The 16752-nt window shown below is 44.7% G+C and overlaps 1 protein-coding gene across 1 annotated transcript; it reads right to left on the reverse strand.

Annotated features, from left to right (window-relative positions):
* Window positions 1-2681: 2681 nt before the first annotated feature.
* Window positions 2682-15587, reverse strand: MKRN2 (makorin ring finger protein 2). Its single transcript, XM_075287838.1, has 8 exons — window positions 15487-15587; window positions 11365-11493; window positions 10434-10609; window positions 8712-9022; window positions 8148-8362; window positions 7590-7700; window positions 5588-5732; window positions 2682-4673 (listed from the first exon to the last, which is right to left on the reverse strand). Exons 1-8 carry the CDS (start codon window positions 15510-15512, stop codon window positions 4527-4529), a joined length of 1260 nt encoding a protein of 419 aa, XP_075143939.1. The 5' UTR covers window positions 15513-15587; the 3' UTR covers window positions 2682-4526.
* Window positions 15588-16752: the final 1165 nt, after the last annotated feature.

Here is a 16752-nt window from a genome sequence, read left to right on the forward strand (position 1 = left end):
TATGGATAGTTCTAGAATTAAGTGTAAATAGAAGCACTACAGATTATATACAAGTATTCTACATTATAAGCAAATAAAAACCAGCAGTAATGAAAGGAAAAGTAAGACAATCCTAGAACCTGCCACACCAGGGGTGGGCAATTAATCTTCCCATGGGGCCGCATAAGAGATTGAAACAATGCTAGAGGGCCGCGCCATGGCAAATTTAGCTCCACCCACTTCTACATTGACTCCACCCATTCCCAATTATCTTTCCAAGTTCCCCCACAAAGTGTTATCCTCCTATAGTTACCCGTACATTATATGTACCCACACTATAATGTTCCCTTCCAACTGCCCCACAGTATTAAGTCCCTCTCCTGGTGTCCCACTAGAGGGGACACAAAACTGGAGGGGGACATTAAACAGTGGGGGTAGTTGGAGGGGGGCAATAAATTGACAGCTGGAGCAGGACATGAAACGGGGGGCAACTAGAGGGGGGCAACAAGAGGGGGGCAACTAGAGGGGGACAGGTCCCCCTACAGCTACATCCACGGTTTAATGTCCCCCCAGTTTCATGTCCCCCCCCCCTCCATTTCTCCCTCAGTTTCATATCCTCCTTTATTTGCCCCATTTCATGTCCCCCCCCCCCTCAATCTGCCATCTCTGCCCCAGTAGAAAAAATCCTCAATCCTCCTTCCTCCTCATGACACTCTCCACATATCTTCATCTTCCTGCCAGCACTAAGACACACACCCCTAGTCAAGCTGTGCGGGCCGGACTGAAACAGTCAGAGGGCCGGATACGGCCTGGGGGCCGGACTTTGCCCAGGTCTGTTCCACACTATAGTTACTTATAATTTTGCCCTGATGAACCAGATACCATTGCAGCCCATTATATACCAAAATGGTCTAAGAGAAAACCTTGGTTGTATATACAATACAAGACAGCCTTACGCAGTATTCACACTAGCACCTCTGTCTGCCCAGGGTTTTCCATCCTAATCCCCAGAGAAACTGGACGGCTTGCTGGCGATCAATTTTAAAACACATTTGTTTGAATGGGTTTTTAAAGCAATCCACTGGTGTCTGTATGCAACCTCTACGCGGGGAAACAGTTTTTTGATGAACACAGAGTCCTCCATGTCCAACTTTGTCTGTACCAAAAAAAAAAAAAAAAAAAAAAAAAAAAAAAAAAAGTTTCCAGGCGGAGAGGTTGCATATGGACACTAGTGGTTTGCTGGGGGGTTAAGACGGACAGGGGCACAGATGTGAATGCCCCCTTAGGGTGCATTCACACTGAGTAAACGCTAGCTTATTTTGTAGAGTAAAATTACACTTGTAAATTTTGCTATCCCATTGACTTCAATGATATTTTTTTACAAGTGTAAAAATACGCCTGTAAAAAATACGCCTGTAAAAAATACGCCTGTAAAAAAATACGCCTGTAAAAAAATACGCCTGTAAAAAATACGCCTGTAAAAAATACGCCTGTAAAAAATACGCCTGTAAAAAATACGCCTGTAAAAAATACGCCTGTAAAAAATACGCCTGTAAAAAATACGCCTGTAAAAAATACGCCTGTAAAAAATACGCCTGTAAAATGTCATTGAAGTCAATGGGATAGCAAAATTTACAAGTGTAATTTTACTCTACAAAATAAGCTAGCGTTTACTCAGTGTGAATGCACCCTTAGAGGCGATCTCTAAGCGATGTGCAATGTGTCACTAACTCTAGCCCCCTAGTATTTAGGCTCTATTCACATCATGTACAGATTTGGGAGGACTGCTAGGGTTCCCAAAGATCAGCACCACCAAGGATGCGGGCACATGCTCTGGTTGTTGCCTGCAGTCACAGGACTGCCTACCCATAATTTCAATAGTACATTTAAAGGGGTATTCCCATCTACATAATTACTTTTTAATTTGTAGATGATTAAAAGTTAAACATTTTTGCAAATGTATGTAATTAAAAATTCTGTTGAGTTTTAAAGATTTTCTCTAACTTTCACCAATGCAGAAACTTTCTAAGGTCATAAAATCAGCCATGATGTCCTTATTGTGGCCGGGATATCTTCTGATACATGTAGTGTCCCTGCCTGGTAACCCAGCTATAATAAGAAAATCATGGCTGGTTACTGACAAGTCCCAGACCATAGAACGTTTCTGCATTAGTGGTCGTATCCATCGGCAACCGATCAAGATAAAAGACTGTCACCACTAAGAAAGTTAGAGAAAATCTTTAAAACTCTGCAGAATTTTAAATTACTTATATATGCAAAAATGTTTAAACTTTTAATTATCTACAAATATAGATATGATTATGTACATGAGAATACCCCTTTAAAGTATGAACCTCAAAAATCACAGTCATTGGTGATTACAAGATGGTGGAGCTCCAACCACATGTAGCAGCCAAAGTCTATGTCCGCAGCTTCATAAATCACTACCCACTTAGTCCAATGGACACACTGACATAAGTGTGAACCCAGCCTTAGTGTAGGAGGATGAGGAGGGTGTCAGGAGTCAAACACTCTTTGTGAAACCTCCTCTACCTACCTCCATGTTACACTAAACACGGCCTAAAGTTTGGACATCCTCATAATACAGTTTTATGCTTTCGATCACAAAAAACAAAACAAAAACACCTAGTTGGCTGAATTTAGAAGGAGTAGACTAAACGCTGCACTTGTAGGTGCACATGTGGTTTATAAGCAATGCATTTATTACTTGGCCATTTGCAGTTTTATACAACAGTCATGGACAGAGAAAACCAAAACGGTATTAATGTGCAGTTTTTCTTTGTGATTCCGCGGGGGATTGTCATAGTAGCATAATGGCGTATTAAAAACCCACAGTAAAAAAAAAAAAATCTCACATCTGCAGAAACCACAGGGTGAAACCAGGTCATTTTTAAGAAATGTACAGTTTTAGAGATTTTCTGACAAGCGTGAATATTTCCTTACAAGTTAGTTTCTGCTTGTGCTACTTTTACTGTGTCCAGTGATGGAGGCCGAGAGTAGTGACCAACACACAAGACTCTCCCCCACCAAATCAGTGAATGAATATTGACTACAATGCAGCTGATGGATTTTCTTAAGTAATTTAATATGGTGGTACCTGAATCTTTCAGACATCAATGACATAGCCTGTGGATACAGATAGTAATACCGTCTAAAGCCATGGTAGGGAACCTTCGGCTCTCCAGCTGCTGTGAAACTACAACTCCCAGCATGCTCCATTCACTTCCAAGAACAGCAGAGCAAGTATGCATGCTGGGAGTTGTAGTTTTGCAACAGCTGGAGAGCCATACGTTCCCTACCCCTGGTCTAAAGTAACTTAAGAGAATTCATCAGGATTTGCCATTAAGGTCTAGAAGGTGGAACCTGCATCTGTCCCCAATACCGAGACCCCTGAACCACCTGACACTGCATCTGCTGTGAATGGAGAGGTGACCATTAGTACAAGTTTCATAAACCATCTCAGCAAGTGACTCCTGAGGAGAATGGAGAGGGCTGCACGTGAATAGTCACTGCTCCATTTGTAGTGGCTGCAGCACCAGACAGAACAGCAGGAGGGGGGCGCTCTTTATGAAGACAGATGGGGTCTGCATCTATCACACACTTGTAGCATAACCTGCTCATAGGCCATAAATATCTAAGATTAAAATATCCCTTTATGTCATATCTAATACCCAATTGTTTGGCACATAGATCTGTATTCCAGCAATACACCTGGACAGTCTGACATGAGATAAACATCAGGTACTTGAGTCTCAGCATGTTCAGTTTAGTTCATCATAAGGAAACAAGCTGCTGCCAGAGACTTAAAGACGACCTTTCACCACCTCCACCAATTCTAGTTCTTAGCATCAGATAATAGTTGTCGCTCTGATTCCAGCACAGTTGGAATTTTCTCTCTATCCCCCACCATTCCCAAGCAACAAGTGCAGTAGGTTGTGGTACCTGATGCGCTATCTAAGCTCAGTAATGTCAGGTGGGCAGTGTTCAGCAGGCAGGGGGTGTGATTCAGAGCACCAATCACAGGCAGCCAGTGTCAGAGCTCAGAATCACACCCCTTGTCTGCTGCTGCCTGACACCGCCCTCCTGACAGCACAGGACCTAAACAGTATATCGGACACCTTCGCTTACTCAGGAATGGTGAGGACTAGAGAAAATAATCCAACTGTTCCAGAATCAGTAGAGGGGAGACTGGACTAGGAGGTGGTGAGAGGTCCTCTTTAATGCTACTGCCACCTTCCCAGACACTAAAGTGGAAGAATCTGTGGAAAACCGCACTATCATCCTATAGGATAACATTTTCGGAGCACCTTAGCTATTTTCCATGAATTCTATGTGCTAATTACAAAACATTGACAGGGGATGTAAGAAGAAGTGACAAGATGAGAGCAGACCACAAGGACCCCACGGTTCGGACGACATCACAGAGCGGCTCAGTTTTATTGTCTCAGTGGAAAGGACACTTGGTTCTGCCATCATCACACTAACCTCACACAGTCTCTACGGCTCTACTTTCTAATAAATAGGTTTTAGTTAGAAGATGCTGCGTCTGGCTGGTCAGCTCCTGACAGATGCATGAAGAGGTCGCCGAGTTCAGCTACTTCATCGTCCGTACTGGGGGCGCTGCGATGTTCTCGATCTTCAATAAAGTCCCATAGCCTGACTGCATTAAAGAACTGCAATGAAACAAATGCATGAAGTTATAGAGGACACACCAGGAAAGAGAAATCGTCTGGTCTAGGGACACTTGTTACCGAATCCTCCATGAATACCACAGACATGTATAAGCGACTTCCATTCTCTATCATAGTTCAATCATAAACCATACTATGGCTGACCCAAGTTCAGTGCTCTTTTAAAGCAGGGTTACTAGAACTTGATCATCAATATATGATCATGGGGGGGGGGGGGGGGGGGAGGGGGTGACACCCAGGATCCCTGCAGATCATCCGTTTGAACAGAGGAGATTTCTCTTCACCAAATCCCAAGCACAGCACTGTACACTGCATACAAGCTTTGCTTGGAATTGCAGCTCAATCCCATTCAATTGAGTGGGACAAAACCACTCTTGTGCCACATAACTGATGAATGTGATATCATCGACATGAAGAAGAAGCAGCCACAGTGCTCAAGAGTGCTATGGCCTTTTCAAACAACATCCGTGGGAGTCCTGGGCACTTGACACTCACCGACCACATGTTAAGTATAGGTCGTCAATATGAAAGCCCCATAAAACAAAATTATATATATAACATCCTTTAAAGGAGTTGTACAGGCAAAAAACATGGCGGCCCTACTCCGATAGCCTTCACTATATTAGTGTTCGTACAGGGATAGCTGAATCTTTTCTAATAAGCCTATATATCAGTCTTCTCAGCTTCTCCAGCTCTAGAACAGGCTGCCTGCAGATAGGTTGGCATTTTAGGAGTGTCCCTTTAAGCATATTAAGAGGTCACCTCCGGACATGGAATCGGGTGGTTTTAATATTCAGGAGACATGTGGTCATATAAAAATATTCTATATAATCACATATCCAACAATCCATTAGTGAAACCAATAACAATGATAAATGAGAGACTATAACCCTTACCCTCACTGTGCCTTCTGATCCAAGCTGTTTTCGTGGCTTCTCTGGATCTGCTCTGGTTCCATCAGGGAAAGCATGCAAGTACAGGCACTTACCCCCAAAAGGGCAGGTGCCGCGTCCCTGATCAAAATACTTGCAGGCTTTTTTACTAAAACAGAAAAATACAAGAAGAATGGATGTATATCATTGTAGTGTAGTCCCGACATTCATCAATATCATGTCTAACAAGCTCCTCAAAGAGCTGAATATGTGAGAGATCACCCCGACAGGGGGGCATGCTAGTATTTTTCCGTCTTAAATCTGTGAAAGGTCCCAAAGAAGGATCATGATCTTACTTACTGTGTAAGCGGCCATTTTTCTTGTAGCCATGGGCATGTGCACTAGGCTCTGCCCAAGGCCTACAAGTTTCGAAGCCTGCACCAGAAAACCACGTTCCTGAAGAAGATGGAGGGGGGGGGGGGGGGTCGCTGGAGAGTTCTCTGGCAGCATTGGGGACGCCCCCAGTGCTGCGAGAGAACTCATTTGCATACCAGCAAAAAACGGTATTTCTCAGGAACGGCAGCGTGGAGAAGACATCTAAAGGTAGGAGACGAATAGCCTTTCTTAAGGCTATTCCAACATGTTAGGGACAAAAAAAAATAAAAAATTTTTTACTTCTGAATGATAGGATCCCTTTAACATCACAGGCCTTCCTACCCCCACAGCATTTATGTGGTATTAGCCCTTTTAAGCCCACAGTTTGCTGGTGCAGTTATCCAGTGAACCTCTATTAGAGCGATATCCTCTGCCTCACTGTCCCCTGATGAACCTTTAGGCGGGGAAAACGCGTTGGGACTTTTTTTTCCCCACTTTTATTAGACAGGGCGCCATTAGTAATTTCCCTTTAGAGTCTCCGCCTTTTATATTTTGAATTCGGTTTTGGTGACTCCCTTATTTTTGAGTGTTCACCTTCTATCAGGGGCAGACCCTCTATTGGGTACTGCTGAATTATCTAAGTTTACTTGTTTAGTTCCTCTCTTTTACATCAGCAACCCAACCCCTTTGTTGGTGGATATCTCACATGCAGTTCATTTTTTTTGTCCCGATTCCACCATTGTGAGGAGCCTCTAACAAATGTTATATCTATGAGGCTTCCTGGAGGTTGTTTTTACCCCACAGCATTTATGTGGGTCTTGTCTGATATATAGTCCACTGAGTATTTTTATTGGTTTTTCACACGAGCCCCACTTCTCTCACATAGTTCTGGGGAGTTTTTTAATAGCCATTTATAATAAATATTAAGTTTTATTTTTTCCCCACATAGGGATTCATCTATAGGAACCTTTTTTCTGTTCTAGTCTTGCTTATATTGTATGTGAATGTGAGGTTGAACATGATTTATAGGTACAAAAATGTGTTCAGTGAATTTTTTTTTTTTACCGGAGGTGCAACATTTCCAGAGACCCTTAGCAGTGAAAGGGCTAAACTAAACAAAAAAGCAATAGTTTAGATTCAGGGAGCTGCAATTCTCACTCACCTTATGATCTGAGACAGCTTTTGGTACTACAGCAATACCTCATTGAAGTCTATGGAGGCAACGCTGAAATTCCTAATACCACCATTATAAATTGTACAGAGAACGAATAGCATGGCTCCTGGCAGGTAAACAATACCGGGAGCCACACTGTCCCCAGACAGCCGATATCCAGTAGTCACAGGTGTCAGACCCTCACAGACTTATGGACAAGTACTATCAGGAGGGGAGGGGGCGTTCCTCCCCGCTCTCACAGTACTGTGCTATAGGCGCTGCTGTGAAGAAGGGAGTCCCTGACTGACTGACTGTCAGGAACACCCTTCTGACGGTGAAGAGCTACAGTAACGGCACCGATAGCTCTTCATCGGGGGGCACAGAATGTGAAAGCCAACAGTGTGCCGAATTCAGCGCACTATTGGCTTTCTAGTGGTATATAAAACCGCATGTGCCCCAGGTGGTGACAGGTCCTCTTTAACCACTTATCACACTCACCCCATTCCTTGTTTAAAAGCTTCAATAAGTTCATCCTTCTTACACTGATCTTCTACCCAGTACACACTGGGAATCACAAACTCTGATATAACACGACATTCTGGGCACGACCTGAAGAGGAAACAGAGAACATGGTGTATGTTAAGAGGGAGGAAGAAAATCAAACACCTATCAATTCCCATTTAGAGCTGCTACACCTTTATAATTTGGGTGTGAAGACCTGAGAAGTGTTTACACCATGGGGAACCCATATTTTAACCAATATCACAGAGGGCCTGGGGGCATATTAGGCATCCGGGGGGGTTGTTACTGCCCTTTTTGTCCACCCCCATGCTTTGAGTCTAAGCGACTGATCTCAGTCTGCTCAGTGTAAAAGTAACAATCCTTGTCAAGGAAACCTCCTGAGAAATAATCAGTGCAGTACACTGAGCGACCAGTGAGGGCAGTACAGACCACAGTTTATCTAATATTTGACAAGCTTTTTCAATGATCACTATCACCTCCATGCATTTTTGTGTTGTCTGATAATATTTAGCAAAGTCCCAGGGTGACACTCACTTTATAACCGGATTCTCAAACTGTTTGGCACATCGCCACTGTCTGATGCAGGAAAGGCAATATGTATGACAGCAGTTTGACAGGATCCCAAACCTACGTTCAGAGGGGGAGTTTTTGTCATACACGACCTCCATGCAGATACTGCACACTTTATCCTGACTGGCCTGGAAAGCAAAAGCTTTTTCCATCTCATGTTCAAAGTTCGCCATACACAACTGGAGGAAGAAGAAAATATACAGATTACAGAAGTAATACAAAATGGTCACATGCAACAATAGAATATATAATGGGGCCTTAAAGGGGTTGTGCTAAGCTGATAACACATGCAACTGCTGGGACCCAAACATATCATGAGAAATGGGGTCCCTTATAGCCACATCTCAATGGGGGTAACAGCAGTCACACAGACACTATATTCATCTATATGGGACTGCTAAGGAGAAGCCTAGAACAGCGCAACCTACAGGCCGGATCCCACACCTATCTCTTGGCACAACCCCTTTAACAAAAGAACTATATATATTATTTATTTTTCTCAAGGTGATGCCAATGATCTTCCCGCACCTTTTCATGAGATTTTCTCTGTTCCTGGTCATACGGATGAAGCACTTGCAGACTGCAAATCTCACAAACATCTCCATGGATGTAGACACAGCTGTCTCCATAGTGACATGTCCCAGCGGCTGCATAGGGACAAAGCTGGTGTGGGTCTTCAGCATATGGGGTGGCAGCTTCCACTTCTTCTAATCCAGTACAGATGGCTTCTAGGTAGGAATGTGGCTTTACTACCTGATCGCTGCCCTGTGCGTCACTGCAAGGATGCGAGTTGTGACCCAGATTGACTTTGCTTTTTTCTTCTGTCAGTCCACATAGATCTGATGAGAGGACAACAAGGATAACATAAGATTAGAGCCCTCTAATGAAGCATTGCCTTGTGACTTCAGACTACTTTCACACTATCTTTTGCATTGTGTGTTTGCCATACGAGCAGGGAAGATTCAAGAACATATGAAATGTATCTGTAGCCCCTCACCCACCCGACAGAGGTTATTAGTATAGCTTTTATCTAGTGTATGTAGTCTGCTGCACTACAGGTATGGCATAAGGAAAAGGTATTGTTCAGATATTAAAAAAAAAAAAAAAAAAAAAAAAAAAAAAAAAAAAGGAGTATTCGACAACAACTCCAAAAATATGTAAAACTTAACTTTTAATAAATAGAAAACATATATAACTAAACACAAGAGTCAAAAATAAATAATTGTGGAAAGAAAAACAAAAGAAAATTTAAAGGCATATCGCTTGGTCTTAGTAAAAAGCCAGGTCAGTTTTGTCGGGTGCAAAGCTCAAATACCCAGAAGGCTTCCCTTCTTAGCAATTCTCCCCTCCAGTCACAACCCCGTACAGGTCTGGTGACCTGTTCAATGGCAAAAAAAAACCCCAAAACAAACAAGCAGAGATGATGGCATGATCAAAAAGGTTTGGAAAAGCCTGAGACTCTGCTCTGACTGGCATTAATGAAGTCCGCTATGTGCTCAAAAACACAAACTTTTAGTGGGAGTACGGTACACCCCACGTAGTACAAGTCACAAATACTGCACCATATTATATTTGGGTATCTTTATGTACCTTCAGCAATCCGTGGAACATGGGAGTAACAGGATTATCCACTATAAGATTATTAATCTGGTTTTCTGGGATGATACCTAGACTGACTCCCTCTGATAATATGGTTTTGAGGGTGGCAGAAAAGGCGGGAGTGGGGTCACAATCCAAAACTTTTTTTTTTTTTTTTTTTTTTACACTTTTCTTTATACATTTTTCAAACCTGGGAGCCTATACTGATGGATGCCACTACACACAGTGGCATCAATAAGAGCTAGAGTTAGGGAAATTCTCACAACCTTTACGCCAAAGAACCACACAATGCAGTATAAGGGTATGTTCACACGGCATAATTTGCATTCCATGTGTGAACATACTGTGCGGCTAGCCGCGACGGAATTCCAATGCAATGCACCAGCATCCTGTCGCGGCATTCCCGAATGAATGGGCCTAATCGGGAGGTAGTCTTGTGCCACAGTCGCTCTGGCCGAGTCAGCCAGAATGAAGGGTCATCTCACTTCATTCTTCCGCTACTAGCTAGCCGAAAAAAAAAGAAACGAGCGGCTACCACTGACGTCAATGGGAGCCGTTTTGGCAGGCGGATTCCACGCCAAAAAAAAAAAAAAAATCAGTGTGAACATACCCTTAAAGCAGCCGTACTATAAAATAAACTACTGAACCTACCACGATCTCTTAGAACAATAGATTTCTTCTCACGCCTTTGTGGGGCGCTCTTGGTGACAACTGGAGGGGTTTCCACGGCAGATGATGATGTGGGAAGGGGCTCTGCAGTGGCTGCTTGAGGAACATCTTGAGGATAATAAACCGAAGGGGAGCCGGAAGGCTTAACATGATCATATCTGTAAAACACAATTATATATCAGTAACAGGCATAGTAGGCAAAGTCCCAAACTACAAAGAAGATGCCATTGCGTAAGCTACAGATCACACGGCTATACAGTGTTTGTGTCAGTTTTTGGCGGATCAATTTAATTCCCCCTTCATCTTCATTCTGGGCACGGGCAGAGAAGAATGAAGAGGGGAAAGAGATTGCAAAACAGACAGACTGATTACCATCCACGTCCACCTGCCATAGCCCACAACGTTAAGAGAAACAGATCCCTTGATGTCATTCGGGTATTCTTATTATTTGGATGGAGCAACAGTGCTGCAGCTTGTTTCTCCATCCACAAAAGCAGATACACAGCAGAAATGCTCCAAATACACACCGGCGGATGGTTGAAAGCAAGGGTTTAGATTTTCTTTTTTCTTCAGATCAGTTTTTATGATTTTGCGATGGATCACAAAAAGTCATTAGGTGCTGAGACAACAATGCAGGTGTGAATTCAGCCTTAGTTTTGTTCCATTTTGGCTAACAGGAGGACAGATTTCTTCTCATCTTTTTCTCTAAGTGTCTCACTTTATTAAAGATACATAGAATACCAACTCAAGGGGAAGGGGGGATAAAATTCCCAGCAGTCACCATTACTGTTCTTCCCTAATATTTTCTGAACTCCAGCCACAAACACAAAGTTGTTGCATTACTTCACTTCAACTTAATCCCATTAAACAAAAAATAGGCTTCAAAAACACAGCTAATAGAAAACCACCATACCTACAGCGGGTTCCATAAGCGCATTGCCCTTTTTGGTAGAAACGGCAAATAGAAGAAGGTTTACTATTCGCCAAGTCATGTGAGAACAAGCAGCGGTTTCCTTCCCGGCACACGCCATGTATGAAATATCTGGGGAAAAAAAAAAAAAAGGATGAATCAGGTCATTTTGCATTGGGACAACAACATGTGTAGAAAAGAAACTCTGCTATAACCGGAGCAGACCTTTATGGTCCTACAAAACCTCACTCTAATGATATGTGTGCACAGGGCGACCAAAAAGGAGTTTACTAGTAACTGGATCTGCAGACACTTCAGTGCATTTCCAGAGCAGTTACCCACAAGACCTGGCAATGCAGACGTCTTGTGTGTCTCCAGAAATTTTAAGGAAGCTGCCCACAGGTGAATTCCATCCAGAAAACAGAGGCCATACATTAGCCATAGCATCATATGTCACTATGGTTCTGGAAGTCCAGATCTCCTTACAGGATTCTGTCTGGAAAACGAGCTAAAATACAGTCAGAATTCAACCATGTGCTGCTGAGACGGCTGCAGGCCTGTAGCACTAGAGGAAAGTGTATTAACAATGGCCACACACGTGCAATGGGGACAGAAAGTTTCTGATCAGATGGTTTGGGCTGAAGCCCTCAGGTGCCAATGTGACAGAACAACTCCTCCATGGAATAGGATGTGAAAACTGCCTCCAATGCCTCTGTGTGAGTGTACCCTAAACCTCTGAGGAGCCCCCATATTCTAGGCTCTACCATACGGTTATGTGTCAGGGGCAAGGCTTAAAGAGAACTTGTCAGGGTGATTTAGGACACAGGGGTTTAATGTCCCAAAGGGCTCTGTTGTAACACAGTCCAAAAGCATATTGAATAAAAAAAATTAAAAAAATCCTTTATGCTTTCCTAACATGTGTACACTCGGCACCTGCGCAGTAGTTTGGTGAAACCAGGGAATGTAGATCTCGGCGTCGCAGCACACACAGTGACAACAAGGTGGACATCCCTGTCACTGAAGAACTGCATGGACGCCAAAGAGACCAATAAGATTCACTGGCCTCATATCAAGTAAATATGAAGGTTTGTTTTTTGTTTTCCCCCAATATGGGTGCGGACAGCTTTATTACAGGGCTATTTGGGACATTAAACAACCAATGCATAAGGACCTATAAGTGGTTTATTGTCCCAAATCACCCTGAACAGTTCCCTTTAGATTGCCCCACCCTGCAGGGTCTGAATGGAGCTACAGCCAAGCACATGTACAGCCTCTACATTCAAGTCTATGCACATACAGCCCTAAACTGCTCCATCAGTCCCATAAACACTGGATGGATCTGCACAGTGCCCCCTAGGTTGTGACCTTTACATATGGTGCATACAGGGGTCATGTGCACATACAGGTGAGGTCACTCCATGTACAGGTGGGCACATTGCTGTACTACTAAGAAGTACAGGTCTCATCAGTGAACAGGTAACCCTGACTGGAGGAGAGTACCCCGGCATATACACACTCACTGGAGGAGAGTACAGAGTACCCAGCATATACACAGAGTACCCCGGCATATACACAGAGTGCACACTGACTGGAGGAGAGTACAGAGTACCCAGCATATACACAGAGTACCCCGGCATATACACAGAGTGCACACTGACTGGAGGAGAGTACAGAGTACACTGGCATATACACAGAGTGCACACTGACTGGAGGAGAGTACAGAGTACCCCGGCATATACACAGAGTACCCCGGCATATACACAGAGTACCCCGGCATATACACAGAGTACCCCGGCATATACACAGAGTGCACACTGACTGGAGGAGAGTACAGAGTACCCAGCATATACACAGAGTACCCCGGCATATACACAGAGTGCACACTGACTGGAGGAGAGTACAGAGTACACTGGCATATACACAGAGTGCACACTGACTGGAGGAGAGTACAGAGTACCCAGCATATACACAGAGTACCCCGGCATATACACAGAGTGCACACTGACTGGAGGAGAGTACAGAGTACCCCGGCATATACACAGAGTACCCCGGCATATACACAGAGTGCACACTGACTGGAGGAGAGTACAGAGTACCCAGCATATACACAGAGTACCCCGGCATATACACAGAGTGCACACTGACTGGAGGAGAGTACAGAGTACACTGGCATATACACAGAGTGCACACTCACTGGAGGAGAGTACAGAGTACACTGGCATATACACAGAGTGCACACTCACTGGAGGAGAGTACAGAGTACACTGGCATATACACAGAGTGCACACTCACTGGAGGAGAGTACAGAGTACCCGGCATATACACAGAGTGCACACTCACTGGAGGAGAGTACAGAGTACCCAGCATATACACAGAGTACCCCGGCATATACACAGAGTGCACACTGACTGGAGGAGAGTACAGAGTACCCAGCATATACACAGAGTACCCCGGCATATACACACTCACTGGAGGAGAGTACAGAGTACCCAGCATATACACAGAGTACCCCGGCATATACACAGAGTGCACACTGACTGGAGGAGAGTACAGAGTACCCAGCATATACACAGAGTACCCCGGCATATACACACTCACTGGAGGAGAGTACAGAGTACCCAGCATATACACAGAGTACCCCGGCATATACACAGAGTGCACACTGACTGGAGGAGAGTACAGAGTACCCCGGCATATACACAGAGTACCCCGGCATATACACAGAGTGCACACTGACTGGAGGAGAGTACAGAGTACCCAGCATATACACAGAGTACCCCGGCATATACACAGAGTGCACACTGACTGGAGGAGAGTACAGAGTACACTGGCATATACACAGAGTGCACACTCACTGGAGGAGAGTACAGAGTACACTGGCATATACACAGAGTGCACACTCACTGGAGGAGAGTACAGAGTACACTGGCATATACACAGAGTGCACACTCACTGGAGGAGAGTACAGAGTACCCGGCATATACACAGAGTGCACACTCACTGGAGGAGAGTACAGAGTACCCAGCATATACACAGAGTACCCCGGCATATACACAGAGTGCACACTGACTGGAGGAGAGTACAGAGTACCCAGCATATACACAGAGTACCCCGGCATATACACACTCACTGGAGGAGAGTACAGAGTACCCAGCATATACACAGAGTACCCCGGCATATACACAGAGTGCACACTGACTGGAGGAGAGTACAGAGTACCCAGCATATACACAGAGTACCCCGGCATATACACACTCACTGGAGGAGAGTACAGAGTACCCAGCATATACACAGAGTACCCCGGCATATACACAGAGTGCACACTGACTGGAGGAGAGTACAGAGTACCCCGGCATATACACAGAGTACCCCGGCATATACACAGAGTGCACACTGACTGGAGGAGAGTACAGAGTACCCAGCATATACACAGAGTACCCCGGCATATACACAGAGTGCACACTGACTGGAGGAGAGTACAGAGTACACTGGCATATACACAGAGTGCACACTCACTGGAGGAGAGTACAGAGTACACTGGCATATACACAGAGTGCACACTCACTGGAGGAGAGTACAGAGTACACTGGCATATACACAGAGTGCACACTCACTGGAGGAGAGTACAGAGTACCCGGCATATACACAGAGTGCACACTCACTGGAGGAGAGTACAGAGTACCCAGCATATACACAGAGTGCACACTCACTGGAGGAGAGTACAGAGTACCCAGCATATACACAGAGTGCACACTCACTGGAGGAGAGTACAGAGTACCCAGCATATACACAGAGTGCACACTCACTGGAGGAGAGTACAGAGTACCCAGCATATACACAGAGTGCACACTCACTGAGGAGAGTACAGAGTACACTGGCATAAGCACATAGTGCACACTCACTGAGGAGACTGCAGAGTACTACACCACTGTCTACACTGCGCACACTCACTGAGGACAGTAGTAAGTACACCGCCATATACAAGGTGCCCACATGTACTCAGCACCCACCCACTTACACTCAGCAGAGACCCGCCCACCAACACAACAGTACCCGTCCCCCCGGTCACTACACAGGACAAGCCTGCCCCCTGCCCCCAGGACGGGGCGCGCTGCCCTCACTTACCGGCATGTGACGTGTTTGGTGCTCATGGTTCTAACCACACACTCGCCTCACGCGTGTTATTGTCGCACACAGCTCTTCCGCAGACTCCTCCCCTTCTTCCGCTTGTCCCCGCCCCAGCTGCCGCCGCGGTATGACGTCAATAGAAGTGCAGCACTGGACTTCTTCCGGCCGAAATATAGCAGCCGCGCCTCAGTTCCGGACCACTCAGATTTTGTTTGGACTTTGGTATTCATTTTTTTTGTATACGAGGGGTTGAGCAATAAGTTTAAGGTGCAAATTTTCCTAAATATGAAAAATATTTCTTGCTTGTGCTGAGCATTTCCCTAAAGACAATGTAATGGGGCCATGTTCACATTGGTGCAGGATTTTGTTTTATTGCTCTGTTTTAGGGATAGAAAACCAAAAGTAATGGCACTTTATGGCACCGTCACATGTGAAAAGCACTGTCATGTTACCAAATAAAATAGCAAGGCATGCCGCACAATATTGTCCGGATTGTTTGGTGGAAATGTGAACAAAGGCTTTGACTTCAGACTTGTCCTAATAATTTTAAAAAACTTCTTAAAAATTTTCTTCAAGCACCCAACTGTATTACACCTCCCTTTTGTACAGGACCACAACAGGACAGCCATAGAGATCAATGTCAGCACTGCTGCACCTCCATACACCTCAGATTTCTGTCACGCTACATGCAAACAAATTGTGACATTAGGCGCTATACGTAGAGGTATTCTGCCTCAGAAGTATTACAGACTGCATCTGGCTCTGATAAAACCATCGGGCTGTATGCACGCACTCTTAGCATACTTACAACACTTTTCTCTCTGCATTTTTTAAACGGAATGGGGAACAGAATCCCCCCAGGGGAGGCCAATCGCAGGTGTGAACCTAGTCTAACCTGATCCCATTCCTACCAATTGGTTATTAAAGGTCTTGGCATTTAAGCCACAAATGTCCCCTTTGGTGGATCTTAAACAACCCTTTAAAGGGATCCTATCATTGGATTCCCTTTTTATCTCGATAACACTTCGGAATAGCCTTAAGAAAGGCTATTCTTCTCCTACCTTTAGAAGTCTTCTCCGCGCCGCCATTTGGTAGAAAACTGGGTTTTCTTTGGTATGCAAATGAGATCTCTCGCAGCACTGGGGGCGAGCCCCAGCGCTCAAACAGCACTGGGGGCGTTCCCAATGCTGCGAGAAAAATCTCCAGCGACGCCTCCATCTTCTTCAGGAACCCGCCTCTCTGCATGCCTTCTTCCGTCCTGGG

The sequence above is a fragment of the Leptodactylus fuscus genome, chromosome 9 (assembly GCF_031893055.1).
Source record: "Leptodactylus fuscus isolate aLepFus1 chromosome 9, aLepFus1.hap2, whole genome shotgun sequence".
Lineage (NCBI taxonomy): Eukaryota > Metazoa > Chordata > Amphibia > Anura > Leptodactylidae > Leptodactylus > Leptodactylus fuscus.